Raw genomic sequence first — 20,431 nt, 5'->3', positions numbered from 1 at the left:
GCCAATTTATGGCAGACCACAAGAATAACTTAGTATTTAATATTAATATAATGTGATTTACCAGATATATATAAGCTAAATTTTATTTGACAAAAACAAATTGGTTATGTGCTTTTTATGACAAATGAAATAATATATGAAATATGAAAAACGAAAACATAAATATCTGACCGTATTTTGTAAGATAACTATAAATTTGAATAACTTTTTAAAAGGTTTTGCTTTATCAAATGAATTATAAAAAAGCCCATTGGAAATTACACCAACTAAAAAGAATGCATAGTGGAATATATATTATGGTGCTTATAGAGTAGTCACGGCAAAAATGGCGACATGTTGGAAAAAATACTAAATAAATACACAAATTTAAGGCTGAATGAAGGACCAAGGAGTTGAATGAAACCAAGGAGTTGACAAAAAACTTTAGACAGAAGCAAAAATTCAGAAATTTTTTATCAAATTATATTTCTTTAAGTTGAATAAATTATGAAATGTATCATTTCATTTCGTTTCATGTAGGTATTTATCGGTTCCTTTCATTTGAAAAAGTCAGTAGCGAAATGCTTTTTTAAGTTGAAAAATCATACGATATTATCGGTTTATAACGATATTTTATCGCTACGTTATCGTTTGCATTTCCAAAGACCCCTATCGTATCGTTATAGTTATAGGTATTTTTTCAAAATCTTGTTATCGTATCCTTATGGTATCGTTTCAAAATAATAACGATACGCAGACCCTTACTGAGGTCTTAAAAGCCTTCCAAATGTATGTATTGGAATTTTTTGAAAAGTTTACAGAATTTTTAGACCACAGGTTTTTACACAATTGAACAAGATTATTTAAATTATACGGTTAACCGTTTAATTTAAAAGGGATTTTATTGTGCATCCCGTTTTTCTCGATGGTGCGACAATTTGGACGGCCATAGTATTCTTGTTGAATCTTTGTTTTCTTTCCTCCAGGTATTTTAGATTCAGCCTTTGGATTGTACATTTTTAGTGATAGAATTATGAATTGAAGAAGTACGAATAGAACTGTTATTGGGAGAATGATAAGAGTCAAATGAGGTTGAAAATCTATTTTCTGAGATGTCTGAATATTTAGCACTATATCCATGTACTATTGGTTGAGACACTCCTTGTATTTTAATATCTGTGTGCTGAATGTTTCTGTCGGCTACTGGAGACATTAAGAAATCATGGTCGGTAAATATGTCGTCATTAATAGGCCAAAAACCAATTTTTATCAAATGCCTGGTGTATATGGATTATATTCATTACAATACAAATGCAGGCAACTTTTTCTGCATCTTTGTAAGTTGTTAGTATTTTTTTTTTTTTTTTTCTTTTTTTCTGGATTTCTTACCATCCAGTTATTACACGCTTGATTATATCGAGTCCTATTTAAACTCACGTCAAGTGGTTCAAGGTGGAAATGTAGCCATCATTTATTTGCTTTCATTATAACATTAGTAAGGATCTGCGTCTCAGAATCGTTTTCTCGAAACGAACCGAAACAAGCATAACGAGACGAGAAATGTCCCAGAAAAAATTGACGAATAAACTGTCCCGGAATAAAGTTATAAACCGGGACAATAGATTTTCTTTCGGATTTTAAAAATTGTGTCCCGGATATCATCGTCTTGTCTCGTCTCGAATAAAAAAAATAACGAGATGCAGATGCTTAAACATTAGTATAACTGTGTGACATCGTGGTTATCCAAGCACAATACAACTAGATTCTACGCTGAACGTATAAAAAACTTTTAATAAAATGATTTAATACGAGAATGAAATTGCCGCTAGTCATCCAACCACTTGAGCGTGCTACTTGAAGATTTGAGTGTGTTACTAACAAGGGTGGTCCTGAGATTCCTGCTCAGAAAAAGCTTAAACGGTGGCGCTGTATTTCCTGCTCAGAAAAAGCTCTAGCAAAAAAGTCTCGTTTTGAAGAAGTAATTTGTTCCCTTTGTTTCAGAATTTTTTTGTGCAATTAATTATGGTGGGTTCGTCCAATGTTGTCACTTGAGCTTCGTCATCATTCAAAATTACTTTTGGTGGGTTCGTGCACTGTTGTCACTTTAGTTTCATCACCACTCAAAGTTTGGTCACGAAATTTATGACGGTTGTATTATGCTGATTGAAACTAGCACTTCGTCCTAAATAAAAGGCTTCAGGATTTCTTATGGAAAGATTTAAATTTTGTTGATAAAATGTAATCAAATATTCTTGACCTGCTCATAAATTTTCTTCACACTTTTGGCAAAATTTTGCTTCAATCAGAACTAAAAAGTCATCAATCAAAGTCAAAAGTTAATTTTCTTGTTTTAATGGTTATAAGACTGTAATGCATTTTTGAAAGAAACTTTCAAATATTCTGGCAACTGTTACTCATGCTCTGCTGTAAACACGTGGCATGCATTAGTATTTGCTATACTAAATTATTGAATGGGCATTGGAAGAGATTTCACGACTTTTCGTGACTGAGCTAAGCATAGATTTGACATTTATTATTTTTGCAACATCTCTTTTAGATTTATGTTTTTTTGCAACATCTCTTTTAGAGTTATGTTTTTTTGCTACATCTCTTTTAGATTTATGTTTTTTTGCTACATCTCTTTTAGATTTATGTTTTTTTGCTACATCTCTTTTAGATTTATGTTTTTTTGCAACATCTCTTTTAGATTTGTTTTTTTGCTACATCTCTTTTAGATTTATGTTTTTTTGCTACATCTCTTTTAGATTTATGTTTTTTTGCAACATCTCTTTTAGATTTATGTTTTTTTGCAACATCTCTTTTAGATTTATGTTTTTTTGCAACATCTCTTTTAGATTTATGTTTTTTTGCAACATCTCTTTTAGATTTATGTTTTTTTGCAACATCTCTTTTAGATTTATGTTTTTCAATTATGAAACTGCGTGACTGATTTTTAGTTCCAGATTTTGGTCTCTGTTTTTTTTTATCTTTATTCTCTGCACCTACAAAAACCAAAAATATCAGTTTAAATAAAAATAAATTAAACGAATACGGTACATCAAGGACGTATTAATAGATGGACGTTCAACGCATTGTTTCATAAAAAAGATATGCGTGTTACGGTATTGTTTAGATAACAATGGCGAAACAATAGATGATAATTGCGAAACCGGGGAGTATTTTTATTTTTTTCGACGTCGGAAAAAGATGGTCTCGACTATCCAATAAAAATATTTTTAAAAGTATTTTTCTGAGCAGCGAAACATAAAATGAGTATGACAGAAAACTTTGTTATTAATCAAGAAGATTATTCTTTTTTACTTGAAAATATTGATAACCAAATTGAAATAGTTGTGGATGACTTTATTGAGATAGATCTCGAAGAGTTAGCGGAATTTTTAGCAGAGGATTTTGAATTGGAGCTCATACCACCAGCAATTCCTACAGAGAAGCTGATTGCAGAAGAAACCAAAATGCTGAAAAAAACAGAAGAACGCATAATAACTAAATTTACCTGTACAAAATGTCATAATAAATATCTTAGAGAATCCAATTTTAAAAAACATGAAAAGAAATGTTACATTGGCACTAAAGGTGTGTTTATACTTACATTTTGTGGAACTTAATGTCTAAACTGGTGCTATTTTATATTTGCAAATACTCCCAGATTATGAAAATATTGTAATAATTCTTAACTTTGATTTCAGAAATTATTCAAAACTTTAAATTGTTGTTATGTACTATTGAACTTCCATGTAGAAGAATGCAAGTTCTATATCTTATGTTTAGTGTATTGCATTTACAACATATACCAGTGTTAGAAAATGTGCACAGTTAAAAAATGGCTGTTTAAAGATTTGGTTGTATTAAAAAAATTTAAATTTAAAATATTTTCAGTTGTAATAAGTCTGAATACTTTTGATTAGTCAAATATGCTTACAATATCTCTTCAATTTAAGCAATCTTTCATAAAATAGGGCCAAAAGCTTTTAAAATAAAAACTAGAAAGACTTAACAAAAAAAAAACAGCCTTTTTCCTAGAAATTAAAAATTAAGTCAAGATAAAAGATAGTAAACCTATAAATCACTTCTTCATAATAAAATTTTATTAACCTCATGGAAAGTTTTTTAAAATGTGATTATATTATGAAATTTAATAATGGCTATTAAAACTGAAAACTTATTTTACTTAAGTTTTGATAATTAAATATATTTTATTTTTATTTAGATTATGTGAATAATGGTGAAGCTACTAAACTAAAATCAAGTATTAAAGAAAAAGGTAAATTAAAGATAATTATTGAAAATTGTATACTGTAATCAACTTTTTATAATTCAAATTTGTATATACACACACGCGTGGACACTATATATATATATATATATATATATATATATATATATATATATATATATATATATATATATATATATATATATATATATATATGTATATATATATATTTATATATTTATGTTTATATATATATATATATAGTGCATACATACATACATACATACATACATACATACATACATACATACATACATACATACATACATACATACATACATACATACATACATACATACATACATACATGCATACATACATACATACATACATACATACATATATACAAGCTTCTCACAAGTTACTTCTTGTTTGGCGAATTTTTTTCCCATTAATTTTTTTATTTTGTAGAACTTCTATCATTGGAGCTCACAAAAGAGTTATATGAAAATTCTGTTAAATTCTTTCAAGAAAGTTTAAAAGCAGCTACATTAGATGAAACTTTTAGTATAAAAATTGAAGGGTTTAAAACTCCAGGAAATTATGCAGCTGAGTTATCCTTATGCATACTAGAAATTGCTGTAGAAAGAAAGATTGAATTTTGCAAAAATGTTTTTGAAGCATTTCTTCCTATTGTTAATTTGAGGAGAAACACATGTCAGTTAAGAGAGCAACAGTGTACTCTTTTACACTGTCTTTTCAAAAATGAAATATTACGCTCTACATGGAATGAACTAGTCTGTGACTTTTCTAATTGTAAAGCTGGGTTTGACCTTCTGTATTCATTTCTATTAAAAACATGGTTTCAGAATGTAATTGAGTGGAGAAATCATGTATTGTTGGAATCAAATTGTAAAGAGCTAGATTTAAAATTAACACCAGAAGAAGAAGAAACTGTTCGCTATGTAGCTGGATTTATTCCATTTTCATTGCGAAAAATGTATTCTAATCGTAAAAACACTGATTTGAGTAAAGCTGTAATAGACCTTATTAAGTCATGGGAATCTGATTCTGATAATAAATTATTAAATAAAACGTTTTTAGAATATACCAGAGGTTGGACAAATAAAATAAATAGAGGTGGAATTTTTTCAGTAAATGATGATTTTTACATATTCATTCGAAGGGTTGAGAATGTTGCCAGGTCAGTATTGAACTCTAACCTAATTATCAAATACAAAGGTGAAGATCTGAGAGATGTTTTAATGAAAAAATTCCAAGCAAGTTTTCTCATTGATTTGAGTTGGACATCTCTTACAAAAAATGTAGAATCTCAACCTTTGAAGGATTTGTTAAAAGAAATCATACTTAGAAAGTGGGTGAGTATACGTACACGCTCATTTTTGAAAGCCTGGGTCCGAATAATAAATAGAAAAAGTGGAAAAACAGGAAATAATGTTTCTGAAAAAGGTGAACCAGCATTAAGAAAAACATTGCATAAAAAGAAAAATTTTAAAAAGTAATGTCAATATAGGAATTAGTATATTACCTAAATCTTACATATTTATTCTATATCTTATGTTTAGTGTATTTTCTTTTTGTTAACAAAGAATTATTAATAACAAACATGAATCAATTTTACAGCTATTTTTGCTTGCTTTTTTTGAAATATCTTTTGTTTTGCTGATGTTGAGGGTCTCATTATGTTTTTCTTTTTTTAAATAAAATTTAATGAAGTTTGTTGTATTTAGATATTTATCGGAAAATCTACTTGTACATACAAGTATATCAAGAATTTAAACATGGTTTAACGATAATGTGTATGTTCTGAACTATATCTAATGTGTATCTTGATTTACTAAATAAGCTGAGTTGATTTTCAACGGGTAAATAGCTAGTTTTATATATAAATAAATTCAATATCTGGCTCTCATGAGCGTTACTTTAATTATATTTTTTCTATTCACCCGTTGACGGACAATTGCGTCTATAGCTGTCAAAGCGAAGTTCACTATGTGGCATGACGGTTATAGCCACAACCTAATTAAAAATGCTCAATTAATCAAAATTAAGTTTAAGCAGAAAAAGTAAAACTATACTTCTAATATTCTAAAAATTACAAAAACATATAGTGTTAATTTTCTAACTTCACTTGTTCCTAATGTGTTAAAAACCAACGGCGTGATTTCAAATTTGATTATGCCATTTGAATTTCCTTTTGGCATTTTGTTTTTTAGATAAATTTGGATGAAAAGGAACTTTTCTTTTGCAGCGTGAAGTAAAAAAAATGACAGAAAAAAAAACAAACATAAAAAATGTCGCAAATGTAATATGATAGAAATATTTTTCGTCTCCACAAAAATAATACGACCTATTGAATATTTTCTCTCCTTGTCAAAAAATGGATCGACCTAGACCTAATCTTATTAAAGGTGCGTGTTTCTGGAGATTCAAACTTATTTTTTAGCTAACTTAACGTTTTGGAAAATATTTAAAGAGGCAGAATAGCAGCAACACTTGTTGAATGAAAACAAATTTTATGTCAAAAACATAGCAACATATTTTTTTTCACAGATGCGTTAATTTTCCAAGAAAAAAAAAGCGAGGCAAATAAGTTCGACATTTCCGACAAAAATAAGAAATACTCTCTGATTTGAACCTTAAAGTGGGAAGCATAATCTGAGAGTGGGGTGAAAAGAACACTAAAAATATCTTTTTCGACCTTTAAACTATATTTTTTTTTTTTTTTTTTTTTTTTTTATTTTTTTGTTCTTTAATCTTTATAAACTCGTAATATATAATACAATCTTTACAGTTTAAGTATAGTTAAAAAAAAAAAAAAAAAAAAAAATCACAAGATTACGTTATAACAAATATTATATGAAATAAAACTGTAAAGTGTTAGATTACTTCAAAGAACGCGGGAAACTTGCAGAAGACCGATGGTCTTGTCATCAAGAAACCGCTTTGCGTTATTAATATTTTTGGATACTTCAATTTAAAATAAATTTATATTTAAAAAATCATGTCATCAGTTTCGACAGAATGAAAGTAAAAATGCAAAAAACAAAGAATGCAGACAAAACAAAAAAAAAAAAAAGAAAAAAAAAAAAAATTTTTTTTTTTTTTTTTTTTTTTTAATTTTTTAATTTTATTACAATACACATAAATATAAGTAGGTACACGATTTTCTAAATAGGTAATATAAAGTCGTTTTTTAATATATAGTGTTGATAAATAAAAATTTATTTATTTATTAGTGTTGATAAATAATATAATTTATTACTGTTGTTGTTGTTGTTTGTTTTTGAGTTATTTACAGTTTTTAGAGTTATTAGAGTTGATATTGGTTTCGGAACAAAGTTAGTTTTATATATAGTTTTGAATGTTTTAGGCTTAATAAAAGTTCATAAAGTTGTTAGTGTTTAAAATAAGATCTTTTAATAATGTTTTCAGAGTATTTAAGTTATTCGATTTTTCCAGTTGGGTATTTTTGGATACTAATTTGTTATATAGACAAGGACCACGGTACGAAATAGAAAAGCGCGAGAGAGTAGTTTTTTGGAAAGGTACTTTGAAGTTTCCCGTTCCTCTGGTATGGTATCTATTGTTGCTATTTTGAAAGAAATTCTTTGAAAAGTGAGAAGGAACAAGTCCAAGTTTATATTTGAGCATAAATAACAAATTTTGGAATATATTGATTTGATATACATTTAATGCTTTCAAATTTTTTAATAGTGGCTCAGCATGCGAGAGTCTATCCTTATGAAAAACTATTCTTGCAGCATATTTTTGTTTTCGATATAGTGTGGTTAGTTTGGATCTATGTGTACTCGCCCATGCAACATTAGCGTATATGTAGTAGCTTTGTATGAACGAGAAGTATAAGAACTTTAAATTATCAGGAGACAGTATAGAACTTGCTTTGTAAAGGATACCAATGTTTTTTGATATTTTAGTATTTAAAATATCTATATGTGATTTCCAAGAGATGTTCTCATCAATAAGTATCCCTAGAAATTTAGTTGCTCGGGTTCTCTCTATTTCTTTATTATCTATATTTAACGAAGGTAAATCGGAAGGTATTTTTATAAAGTTAGGATGAAAAAGAATGTATTTGGTTTTTTCTGTGTTTAGCGATAATTTGTTAGATTTTAACCAACTGTTTATTTTTTCAAGTTCAGTATTTGTAGTTTCATAAAGTTCTGTAATAGATGAGGATGCATAAAATAAATTAGTGTCGTCTGCGAACATTATGACATCCAATTTACTCGAGGCTTTAGGAAGATCGTTTATGTATATTAAAAACAAAAGAGGTGCAAGAATGGAACCTTGGGGGACACCGTATTTTATTTTGAGTAATTTTGAAGCTTTTTTTTTATGAGCAATAACGCATTGTTTTCTGTCTAGTAAAAAATTTTTGAACCAGTTTAGTGCAACACCTTTTATCCCATATTTTTCCATTTTCCTAATTAAAATAGCGTGATCTACTGTGTCAAACGCCTTAGATAAATCAACAAAGACTCCAAGGACGTATTTTTTGTTTTCAAAGGAGTTATTTATATTATTAATAAGATCTAGAATTGCGTGTTCGGTTGAATGTTGCTTTTGGAAGCCAAACTGTTTTTCATTTAGGATTTTGTTATTTGTTAGATATTTATACAGTTTATTGTATATTACTCTCTCCAAAAGTTTTGAAAATACATCATAGCAGCTTTGAAAATATATCATAGCAGCTTCAATTTAACTAGGAAAATTTATTTCACTTTACTCTATCCATTCTAGTAAACCAAACATAGCCTTTTTGCAAAAGCCTAGTTTTAGACGTCAAAGTTTAAACACAGCTAAATTTTTATTAAGCAAAGTTCATAGCTCAAATAAACCTTTTTCAGATTTGTGAACTATTCTTGATTAATTTTTTTGTCTTTTATAACCATAAGCTTCAGTAAATGCATAATTATAATGGGTTTACTGAGGGAGGTTTTTTGACGGAAACTTGACGGGTAGAAGTCGGAGTATCTGTATCATGAATTTTGAAAAATGACGGTAACACGCATAGTTTTTGGCCTATTGGCGGCACCTTTGATCTATAACAATGCGTTGAACGTCCATCTATTAATACGTCCTTGGGTACATCTAAAAATATTATTGCATACAAATTGATGATTTGGAGCACATGCAGGAAGTATGGGTAATAATAATAAGATCTCTTATTTCCTGTATTAATTTGTCTAAAAACTACTGCAGGAACATTAAATAGCTTAATTTCACAGTTTTATGGGCTATGCTTGCATCTGCAAATATATGAGAAATCATCACTGTTTCTAGTAAAAGTTTGTAAAGTAATCTTATTTTTACTCAATAGTCGCTCAGGAGGAGAAATTTTCTCACTCGGATTTTTTTTCTTTTTATGAGCAAATACAAAGATTTGTTTTTATTTCGCCCACGTGTACGAACGTCACCTATTATTAACGTCACTTATTATTATTAACATAAAGCATGCCCATAGCAATGATATATTAAGAATAACTAGATGTCTAACTGCCGTAAATCGGTATAAGAAAAAGTGAAGCAAAAATCGGCCATTATGGGGGGCAAAATCTTTACGCTATTTATGAAAACAAAACAAATACGAAGCTTTTGATTTGTTAAATTTGCCCCCCATAATGGCCGATTTTTGCTTAAAAAAATACGCGGAAGTTTGACATCTAGTTATTTTTAATATATCATTGGCCCATAGCGATATTTTTTACAAATAAAATTATTTTTTAAAATTCTCACGAAGCTTCTGACATGGCTGAAATTAATAAAATCACTTTCTTTTCTATAAAAAGCTATGTGAATTTGTAATTAGTGAAAATTGTTTTATAGACTTATAGAAGAATTTGTTTTTATCAAACACCTCAGTGTTACAAACAATTGCGCAGAAAGGAATCTAACTTATATAATAGTCTGTGAGCTCATCAAACTCTGAGGATCTGAGACAAAATGTTTTACTGGTTGTTTGAGAAAATTAAAAACTGATTTCAAGGAATACTCCGCAGAGTTTAATTGGCCAAGTAGATATTGTTACTGAAATGTAATTTTATGATTTTCGTCGAAGCTTTGATAAATTGTTTTAATTAAAATAAATGATGTTAACTTATATTAAATTATGTTAAACTATGTAAAATTTAAATCAAGGTACGGTTCTTTACAGATATTAGGTTCTTTAAAAAATGTTTTCTTTAAAAAATATTCTATTAATTGATATTGGTGAGAAATAAATCAATTTTTTGAAAAACTACCTCTAGATGAAAATCCTATTCTCTCTCAAACAAATTCATGAGTTTCGTTAAAAATAACATAATTACGTCATTAGGTTTATCACATTGACGTCATCAGATCATTTGCAGTCGGGATTCACTCGTAAGGAATTTTTTTTGCGCTTTTATTCATTTCTAAAAAATTTATTTTTCAACTCATTTTTTTCAAATTTATAGTTACTCCTGAAATAAAATATCTTAAATTTGGCTTCGACTTCCAGTTTGGTAGGACCTCCAAAATGTTAGAGTATCTCTCAATATACTTGCATTTAAAAGATTATCTCTAATATCTTTGCTCAAGTAGTAAAAGTATAAGAGGCAGTGTAGAGGCACCTAGAAACCAAGCGCTTTATTTTTGCAAATATATTATAGAGTGAGAGTTACCATCAATTACACCCAAATGCCTAGCCTAAAATATTGTTGTATAAATTAGATTCAATTTATTCAAATCAATCATATAATCAAAGTAATTGAATTTGAAACCATTTCAGTTGAATAAACTGTGATGGTGGCAGTATCATTAACAGCATACTTCATCACTATCACATATTGATATCACTCACTCAGACGATAGATATTTTACATACTATTTTACAAAAAAAAAAATGTTAGAGTTAAGGAATTTTTTTGACATGCTGGAAAAACTATACGTATTCTTCAGTGCTACCAGTCGGAGATATCGTCTGCAGAAAGAGCGCACCTGTTCGATTACGTTAAAACAACTGTGTCCAACCAGTTGGTCATTACATAATCAAGCTCTAATTGCTCTTCGCAGTTGATTTGTTGACATCATGAAGCTGTTGGCTTTGTTATCACTCAGTGGTAAGGAAAAGTGTGAGGCTGCATCGTTGCAGAAATGTTTTGAACGCTTCTTCTCAGTCGTAGTTGTAGTTCTACTTTCTTAGATACTAGGCCCTTTGGACAAAACTATCCAGTGCTAAGGCGCTAGCCAAGAGTTAGGGCATCAAGTGCGATTTTATTGATAACAAACGGGTTTCCCGCGTGAAGAAGTTCTTCGACGAACTTTCGAGAGATTCTAGACTTGATTCGCTAAAATCGGCCGACATGGGGACAGTCAGGGAGTTAGCAGAGTTTCTACTAACTAAGCATTCAGAACTGTCATTCACCTTCTCAGAAGTTATTACGGCATAGCTGTTGAACTTGACTCTTCCGGTTACGGAAGCAAGCGCGGAAAGAAGTTTTTCCAAGTTAATTGAGACATACTTGCGTAGCATAGTGTGTTAAGTTCGACTAAGTTCTCTGAGAGCGCTGTCAATCGAGAGTCAGCGCCTTAACAACCTGAATATAGACCAGATAATTGACAATATTGCGGACGCAAAGTCCCGCCAAAAACTCTTCTGGAATGTACCAAACAGTACTCACCGTCTGGTAAGAGTAAGTAAGAGGTTCAATGTTAGTAAATTTTTATGAGAAATTGAGAAAGAATTCCTAAATTTTTTTGGTTTGTTAAATATGTCAGTTTTCATTGCATTCGGTGTTTTGAAGTTTTATACAACAGTGTGGCGTCTAACACGGGGAGGGAAAGGGCGAGAGAGGGGAGAAGGGAAGGGATGGGAGAGGATGAGGAGGAGATAAGGAGAGAGGGAGAGAGAGGGGCACCTCAATATTATTATGCTTCCGGGCGCCTGGGATATAAGTAAAAAATAAAAATGGAGGAGGGGTGTAAGTCCGCATTTTGTATCAGAGTAGAATTTCTAATTAGTTTAACGTTGTTAATCGCTGAGGTCACAATGCGTTTTTAAAGCCAGAACGTGATCTTCAAACAACATAATTTGTAAAAGTGATACATTTTAATAAGCTTTCCTAAAACAACGTACCCACTAGAGAGTGTGTAGTTGCATAATAGTTTAATTTAGCTGATCTCTGTATATGGTTTGTCTAGAAATTTTTTTTCTTTTTGTCTTCTATGAAGTCTTCTCAGTCCATGATTTTTTAGGTCTTACATTTCCATATGGAGCATCACAGACAATAATTGAGGTTTTTTCTTTCATAGAATTAGTAAATAACCTTTCTCGCTCTTTTACTATTATTCGCGAGAACGTTTAACTACGCTTAGAGAATCACGGTTTTAGTTTGAAAATAATCTTAAACTTGTTTAAAAAGTTCTTAAGGTCCATTGTTTAAATGTAAAATACATTATAAAACGTGACCAGTTTTTGATTCTGTAAAAAGATTTCAAATTGTTTATCTAAAATATCGATTTTACTAGAGATTCTGAGAAAACAACGTAAGATTTTATAAATGCGTTCTTAGTATTCATTCGTACTTTTGTACTAAAGCTTTTTGGCTGAACGAATGTTTTGGACCCAGTGCCAGAATAAGACTTTTTGGGGCCTGCAGGTTCCCAAAAGCACAGTTCAAATCCGGCACAGTATGGGAAATCCAGCCTTACGTACGTTATATTTTTCTCTTCCAAAACTTGAAAGATTAAAAGGTTAAACTTTACAATTTGTATAGACTTGCCCTCAATTTGGAATAAATCTACAACAAATTAACAGTTTATGTTTTTGACCATTTTTTTTTAGCAAGTTGGAGATTCTTAAAAATAATTTTTTTTTTTTGATGAATGATTATAAGAAAAGTTACTCCCAAAAAAAAGTTGTTAAATTTATGAATATTTGTTATGAGCAATTTTATTCAAAGAATTTTGATGAGAAATTTTTGCTTTTTGTGGAAGATCAAGAGGAGTCAATTATAAGATTACGTACAATAACGTTGACGTAATTGACGTACAATAATTGACGTAATTGACGTAATTGACGTTGACGCCTTCATGTTAAAAACAATTATTTTATGATGAAACTAACTTTTTGCTTTAGAAAGATATGGTGAAAAAAATGTAATAATAGTATCCAATCACTCCTACTCTACAAAAAATTTTAAAGCATGGTCGTGCAATCATTGAAAGTTGTGTGCTACCTATTGGTTTTACCAAGAAACGAACGAACGTTTTACTCACAAAAATCTTCAAGGTTAAACGACCTGATCTCTTTCATAGACTTACGGACATCAGTTACCCGTAAAACGTTGTCCTCAGCAATACATTTCATCTTGAAGCAACCAACAATTTTTCTACCTGTGATTGAAACAGAAAATGATGGGACATTGAAAATTGAGATGTTTGAAAAAAATTTAAATAAATGATAAATTTTTTATTTATGCTTTCTGCAGATAAATAAATTTTTTTCAGACAAAAAAAAAATAATTTTTTGTTGTTATTTACAACATTATTGTGTTTTTAACCGTTTATTTGCTTTCTTACATTTTCGACCAAAATAGACCGCTGTGGCCTGGGGCTATTCTATGTCATGCGCAGTAGAGACTGGCTCTACTGCGCATGACATATCTAAAACAACGTAATTTACTTTTCTATTATTTTTAGTTTAAGAGCAGGTTAAGTTCGTTTCATTAAAATAAAATCTTTGAATTAGAATTGATCCCCCTAAAACTACAACCCGGGGCTATACTCCAATCTAACATACGCACCCTCTTCTTCCTTAAGCAATATATGGACAAACTGATAAAGTAAAAGAAAATTAAAAAAAAAAAAAAAGGTAACACTATTATCAAATATATTTACATAAATGTATATGTAAGTACAAATGTGTAACTTAATAGCGATAGAAAAGGAGAAATCATTAATCCCAAGTTACATAAAAGTTGGGTTGCGTGAAGGTGTTCGAAACTGTGTTTATAACTTTTGTATTAAAAAAAAGCAAAATATGAAACATTGTTTTTATTTCTTTATCTCTTGACATTTCTTTTTTTTTTTTTTTTTTTGCATACTTCCTTATATTGTAAATAATTATAATAAATTATTATATAATAATAATATTATATAATTATAATAAATAATTAATTAAATTATCTTTATTGGATAAAGACTTACATAAAGAGGGAGGAGAAACTTATTTAAAAGGAGGATTTTAGTTTTAAAAACAAATTTTTTTCTTGTTTTTTGATTTTCTACCGTATCGTTTTTCAAGAAAATTGTCTCACAAAAAACATCATAACTTTTGAATTAATAGTGATAGCTACTTGAATTTTTCAGGACTTATTCATCCAGTGTACTGCTAGTGCCTGAGTTTCATAATCTAAACTGTTAGAACATGCGACAGCAGAAAACTGCATTCTTTTTTTTTTTTTTTGTAATTACAGCATAAGTAATTCTTTTAAAATCTGTAGCATATTATGACTTCTAAACATTTCGGTTCCTTCTGAAATAAATTCGTAGCTGAAAATAATGTTTTTCCGTAGATTATATTTACAATTAATTTTGTAATATATGTATAAATTACACCTTTGTAATTGTATCTTAAGATGAAAATTCGTGATTTTCTTTATTTTAGAATAGTATGACTCTACAATCAAAAACTGCGGTGGCAGCTGATGGTCACTACCATACAACTGCCATCGCTGCGTTAGTGCACAAGTGTTCTTAAGACCTTTTACAGGGAGATCACCGACTGATTCAGTTCTTTCAAACCGGACGATTTGGTTCCGAATAATATTATCTCTAGGAGATATATATAATGTTATATCTCGGAGATATTTCTAGGGGATACAAATAAAGAGAAAACGAAAAAAAAAAAGAAAACAATACAATTAGAATTTTTTAAAACCCTTCAGTCTTTCAGAGGCCTGAAAAGTATAGGGGAAAAGAAAACCAAATGATTGCTCAACTGAAAGTTTTTTTAATGATAAGACGTAAGAAAATTATATTAAAGAGATAGAAAAGGAGAAATCATTAATCCCAAGATACCCATTAAAGACATGAGAGTAAAAAAGGAAGTTGTCTACTCTTAACACGAACACAACAATCTTTTCTGCATTAACCTTTTCACTCTAATTCAAAATAATTTTTCACGTACAATGAAATGAGGACACCTCTTATTTCATAAATTTCATCAAAATTATATATAGTTTGCCTTGGTTTTTCTGTAATAATTTGCATCTCCCACCCAAAAACTTGGATCAGAGCACCTGTCAACAATTTAAGTTTTCAGATGCCATGTTTTCCTATCGCGTTTGAGAGCCGATAAGTTTCTTCTGTTAACTTACACAGATATTTGAGAATTTTCTCACCAAATTTTGAAACCCAGTCGAATTACTTTTTCCCATAGCTTTCACAAAGTTCATCGTCGAGCCAAGATTTGATGAAATTTGATCAGACGATTTTTGATTTAATCTTACATCAGTAACGATTTTAAGGCAGCTGATCACAGTAGCCAGAAATTTTTGTACAATAATTAAAATAATTCGTAGTAGCTATAGTTTAATTCAATAGTTACGCGATTAAATTATTCATTATTCGAGGAAACAATAGACAAAAAAAAAAAAAAAAAAAACCTTTTCTACATTTTCATTCAATTAAATATTTCGATTAAGCTTAAGAACCACGTAGAAATTTAACATTCATCATATACTTTATAAGATTTATTTAAAATATGACCTTTTTTTAAACTTTAACCTAACCCATTTAAATATCAAAGTATATAATTAAAAGAAAAAATAGCTTCTTTATTGAAAATTAAACACTGCATGCATAGAAAAACCTAAAAAATTTAAAAGGGGAAAAATCACTAAAATCCTGTTTCCGCTCAGTAACACAAACTTCATAAAGTTGAGTTTCCACTTGTCCGTTTTAGCAACGGGAAAGGGATGGGAAAATCAATCATGTAAGCATGCGCAGTGATTAATTTTCAAAATTAAATTATAAATTGTGCATGCTCACGTTATTAATTTTCCCATCCCTTTCCCGTAGCTAAAACGGATGAGTGGAAACTCACCTTTAGACGGCAGTTACTGTGATATCTCATAACTGTCTTTGCATGACGTTCACTGTTACACTAGCACAGCTATGAGATTCGCGCTTACGGGTATTCGCAGTAAATTTTCTATTAGTAAGGGAATTTGATAGATATAAGCAGTTCTTTGTCCAATTAAATTCTTTATTGGTTCCTAACTTTTTAAATTTATGATAAACTTCTTAATTTAAAATATGACTTGCGATCAACTTTATTTCTTTTGTTATTTTTGAAATGGCAACTTTTATTTTTTTTTGTAAAATTTCAATTACTTTAAGATGAGGAAATAGCATGCATGAGAATCTTTTACACGAAAGAACCGACTTCCACCGACAATCACTCGATCAAAAAACTGAGTTTTATAAAAACCTTGATTTAGTAGAAAACTCAATTATATTAAAAAATATTAGGATAAACAGCAACTCCAAGCTTAACTTTTTACTGATTTGTTTGACACCTGATGAGGATAATTGACTTCTTAGATCAATTAAATCCTTACAATTTCAATGAAAAATGCTCTTTTTTAATTAACTGACAAATAAATTGTAATTACATTATACATTTATACAAATTGATATATTTCTACACGCCAATAAAAAAAACTCATTTTTCGATTTGGTTATCTTCAATACCAGCTTGTTGCATTAATTCGCCGATATTTTTTTCAAGTTCATCTATACGGTTGCCCATTTCATCCAGTAAAAATCAGTGTTAAGAAAAAAACACTATTGTTAAAAGAAATGAAGTAGGTAAGTTTTGGTACATAAAAAAAAGGTTATCATGATTGGTTAATTTTTGTCACATGTCAACAAAGAAAACTAAAGTATGTGAGCAGCCAAATCAAAAGCAAATTCAACAAAAAAAATGAATGAAAGAAAACCATTTCAACTCAGTTTTCACTAGCAGTTTTGATTTAACCTCCTGCTTATAGTCCAATCATTTTACATGAAAGTTTTTTACAACTTTTTTAATACTATTTACTCTGTTCTTCAAACACATAGCACACCCAGAAACAGTTTGAATTTCATCAAGACAGTATCATCCTCTTATTTCATCAAAACACTATCACCCTCTATTTTGCATATTTGATCATTCCTAAAAATTGTCAAATGCTATTAAAATAATTGAAAATTCACCTGCTTTTGATTAATCTACTCACATATACTTAATGTAAACTGAAAATGTGGTAAACAAATTTAAAAAATTACAAAACAACTTTGATGTGTCTTGTATCAAACAAAGATAAAATTTAAAATCATATTTTGTATAAATCTGAAATATGTTTTTAAAAATATTTAAAATAACGTATAATAATAATCAAAATAATTTCAAAATTAAAGATTTAAATTACAAATTAAGACAGCATGAGGTAAAACACATTTTGAAATTTAAGTTATTGTTTCTGTACCATTTCTAAAAATATTTGTTCTAAATTTCAGGTTTTAAATGAAAAAAAACTTAATCCTTAAGAAAACGTTTATAAAGGTAACCATAAATAAATAAAAAAAAAAACATTTGTATCCAACCTTTAAAATTACCTAAAACTGCTAAAGTGCAACTCCACTATTTTGAGCCTGTGATTTTCAATTATATTCAAAAAATTTATTGAACTATAACTTAAAACATAAAACACAGAAAACATAGAAGGCATTGATGAAAAGATATTTCTAGAAAGAATTCCATCTGACATTGTTTGAAACTTATCTTGCTAGAAAATAAAAACAGTTTTCATCTTAACATTTTACTCCTACACTTCATTTATAAAAAACAAAAGATATTAAGCATTAATTAAAAAATGTGTAACAAGTTATCATCATTAAGATCATCAATATCAATTCATCAAAGTAACTCACCAAAGTTCCGAGTAAATTTTCTACCTAAAATTTCCAAAACAATAAAAACAAAGCTGTTAGAAATATAAAAGAAATACGTTTTTTGCAAAATTATTTTTTTGAAAATGTTTGCTCAAAAATTGTCATTTTATTACATAGGGTAATGGTATTTCTATGCCAAAATTTTATTCAAATCTTAAACCTCCTACTTTCAATTTACATGGATATTAATTCTGGATATGTAAACTTTAGTGGAAAATAAATCAAATCTGCTATGTTGTTCTGTTAAAAAAAAAACAGCCATTTGAACTAAGCAAAAACTAGTAACAATAGAAAATGAAATGTAATAAAGCCTTGAAAACTGATCAAATGGAAAGCTGTGAAACTAATAGCACTACAGAAAGTATACCAAGGATCAGAAGACAATGAAAATGTAAATCAAACTTTATGAACTTTTAAACATTCCTAGAATTCATAAAAAATTTTTAAAAAGTTTTACGTTGCGATTTTTGCTTTTCTAATATGTAATGGAAGCTCATATTATGTAGCATCATAATATGAGCTAGGAGCTCCTAGCTCATATTATGTAATAGAAGCTCATAAAATTTTGCCTTTAAAAAATAAAAGGATTGCAAATGTTAACCTGACTTTGGCAGGCTTTGAGTTGTTCCTTGTGTTTATGGTATGTTGTAAATCAAACTAACTTTTGAATCTGTGACAGACTTTATCTAGAGCCTATGGATTTGCTGAGATAATTCTACTAGCATGACTCTCAAAGAATTTTGTTTTATCTAACTATGATATTGTAGCTACTATTCCTTTGTAAAATTTAAAAAAGTACCATGGATAGTGATGTTTTTGTTGTGCGCATTTTAAAGTTCCAAATAATATCTTCTAAAATTATCTTGCCTTTTCTAAGGCTGGCTATTAGTTCATTATGGCTAATATATTTTAAAGGTCAGCTCTAAGTACATTTTGAGTAACAGTAATTTCCTTGAAATATATGCAGATCAAAACATCAACACTTATTTCTGGCAAATTCTTAAGGATTTGTAATGTTTTAAGATATATACAGAGACATAAAGCCAGAGCTAAACACAATGTTCTTCTTTGTTTAATTTCTTCTTTGTTTAATTGTTTCTTTAGTATTTTTTTCAAATGTTTCTACTGGATTACATACTATATTCTGCTTGTCTTTGTTTGCTTCTCAACAACTCATATGAACCGCTCTTTGAAATTAAGTTTAAGTGTCACACTAAATCTGGTGATTAAACTTAGTTACAATGAGAGGTTCTGCAACTAAAGCCAATAGTTGTCAAATATATATGTCAAATAGTGAACTATTGGAACCTCTCATTGTAACTAAGTTTAATCATCAGGTTTAGTGTGACACTTAAACTTACAAAGAGAGGTTCACATGAGTTGTTGAGAAGCAAATGAAGGCAAACAGAATGCATTTACTATAAAGCAACATGCAACAATAAAAACGTTAATGGAAAACTTCAAGTAGTATAAAACATAAGGATAAAGAAAGATTTTGTTTAAAAACAGTTTACAGCTAGAATTACTGTTTTTCAAGTAATGTACATGTTATAAGGTAATTGGTTACATCAAATGTTTACTGCAGTTATTATTATAGTTCATTTCAAATCTTTTTCTGGTGTATAAAAATGTTGAAATCTCTGCTTAATTGATTTGGATTAAGTAAAAAATATTCTCTTTTTTTTTTTTCTTTTTTCTTTTTTTTTTTTTGCTTTATTGCGCCAGAGGGGAGGGTTAAGATATCAAATGTAAAACTTTAAGCTTTACCCTTATTTTAGTAAAAAGAGGTCTTTGAAAAATAAATTCTTATACGTACATACAACTATACGGAATTTTTGATTGTGATAACACTATTTCTGTAAAATTAATTATTGAAAGTATAGCCATCATAGTTTAAATTCATTTTACTCAAATTCAGTAAACAACGACTTAAATCAATAAACTAGCTTACAAATATGGTAAGGTCTTGAACATTTTTAGTTTCCCCAGAGGAAGAAGGTGACATGGGAGCAGCTTTATTAAGAGCTGCTGGTGATTGCGGCTCCATTTTCCGTCAATTCCTTAACATAAGAAAACTTATTTAATGAATAACTACACTAAGTTAAGTCGTTTTAGAAAGGGTGAGGGACCTTTTTGAAACGTTTTGGGACTGGATATCGGTCACCGTCAGTTATGTCGTTTAAAAATTGTATTTCAACCAATCAGCGTTTG

General features: G+C 29.2%; 2 protein-coding genes across 2 annotated transcripts; one reads left to right on the top strand and one right to left on the bottom strand.

The window, feature by feature from the left end:
* Positions 1-3,037: 3,037 nt before the first annotated feature.
* On the top strand, positions 3,038-6,338 carry LOC145192500 (uncharacterized). Its single transcript, XM_090069854.1, has 3 exons — positions 3,038-3,573; positions 4,208-4,261; positions 4,685-6,338. Exons 1-3 carry the CDS (start codon positions 3,249-3,251, stop codon positions 5,734-5,736), a joined length of 1,431 nt encoding a protein of 476 aa, XP_089925980.1. The 5' UTR covers positions 3,038-3,248; the 3' UTR covers positions 5,737-6,338.
* Positions 6,339-16,847: 10,509 nt separating this feature from the next.
* LOC145194553 (uncharacterized) lies at positions 16,848-20,390 on the bottom strand. The gene is made up of 4 exons (XM_090068611.1): positions 20,172-20,390; positions 18,200-18,223; positions 18,012-18,054; positions 16,848-17,044 (listed from the first exon to the last, which is right to left on the bottom strand). The coding sequence occupies exons 1-4, from the start codon at positions 20,265-20,267 to the stop codon at positions 16,950-16,952; spliced, it is 258 nt and encodes an 85-aa protein (XP_089924737.1). The 5' UTR covers positions 20,268-20,390; the 3' UTR covers positions 16,848-16,949.
* Positions 20,391-20,431: the final 41 nt, after the last annotated feature.

The sequence above is a fragment of the Hydra viridissima genome, unplaced genomic scaffold, assembly GCF_058129835.1.
Source record: "Hydra viridissima isolate aposymbiotic clone 2 unplaced genomic scaffold, HvirCarnegie_v1 scaffold_12, whole genome shotgun sequence".
Classification (NCBI taxonomy): Eukaryota; Metazoa; Cnidaria; class Hydrozoa; order Anthoathecata; family Hydridae; genus Hydra; species Hydra viridissima.
This window is presented reverse-complemented; position numbering and strand designations above follow the sequence as displayed.

Coding starts and splice junctions, on each gene's coding strand:
- LOC145192500 (XM_090069854.1), top strand. CDS start 3,249: ATGAGTATGACAGAAAACTTTGTTATTAATCAAGAAGATTATTCTTTT. Junction 3,574..4,207: donor ATGTTACATTGGCACTAAAG/GTGTGTTTATAC, acceptor ATTTTTATTTAG/ATTATGTGAATAATGGTGAA. Junction 4,262..4,684: donor ATCAAGTATTAAAGAAAAAG/GTAAATTAAAGA, acceptor TTTATTTTGTAG/AACTTCTATCATTGGAGCTC.
- LOC145194553 (XM_090068611.1), bottom strand. CDS start 20,267: ATGGAGCCGCAATCACCAGCAGCTCTTAATAAAGCTGCTCCCATGTCA. Junction 18,224..20,171: donor TTCAAGACCTTACCATATTT/GTAAGCTAGTTT, acceptor TGGAAATTTTAG/GTAGAAAATTTACTCGGAAC. Junction 17,045..18,011: donor AGATGGAATTCTTTCTAGAA/ATATCTTTTCAT, acceptor ACTGATTTTTAC/TGGATGAAATGGGCAACCGT.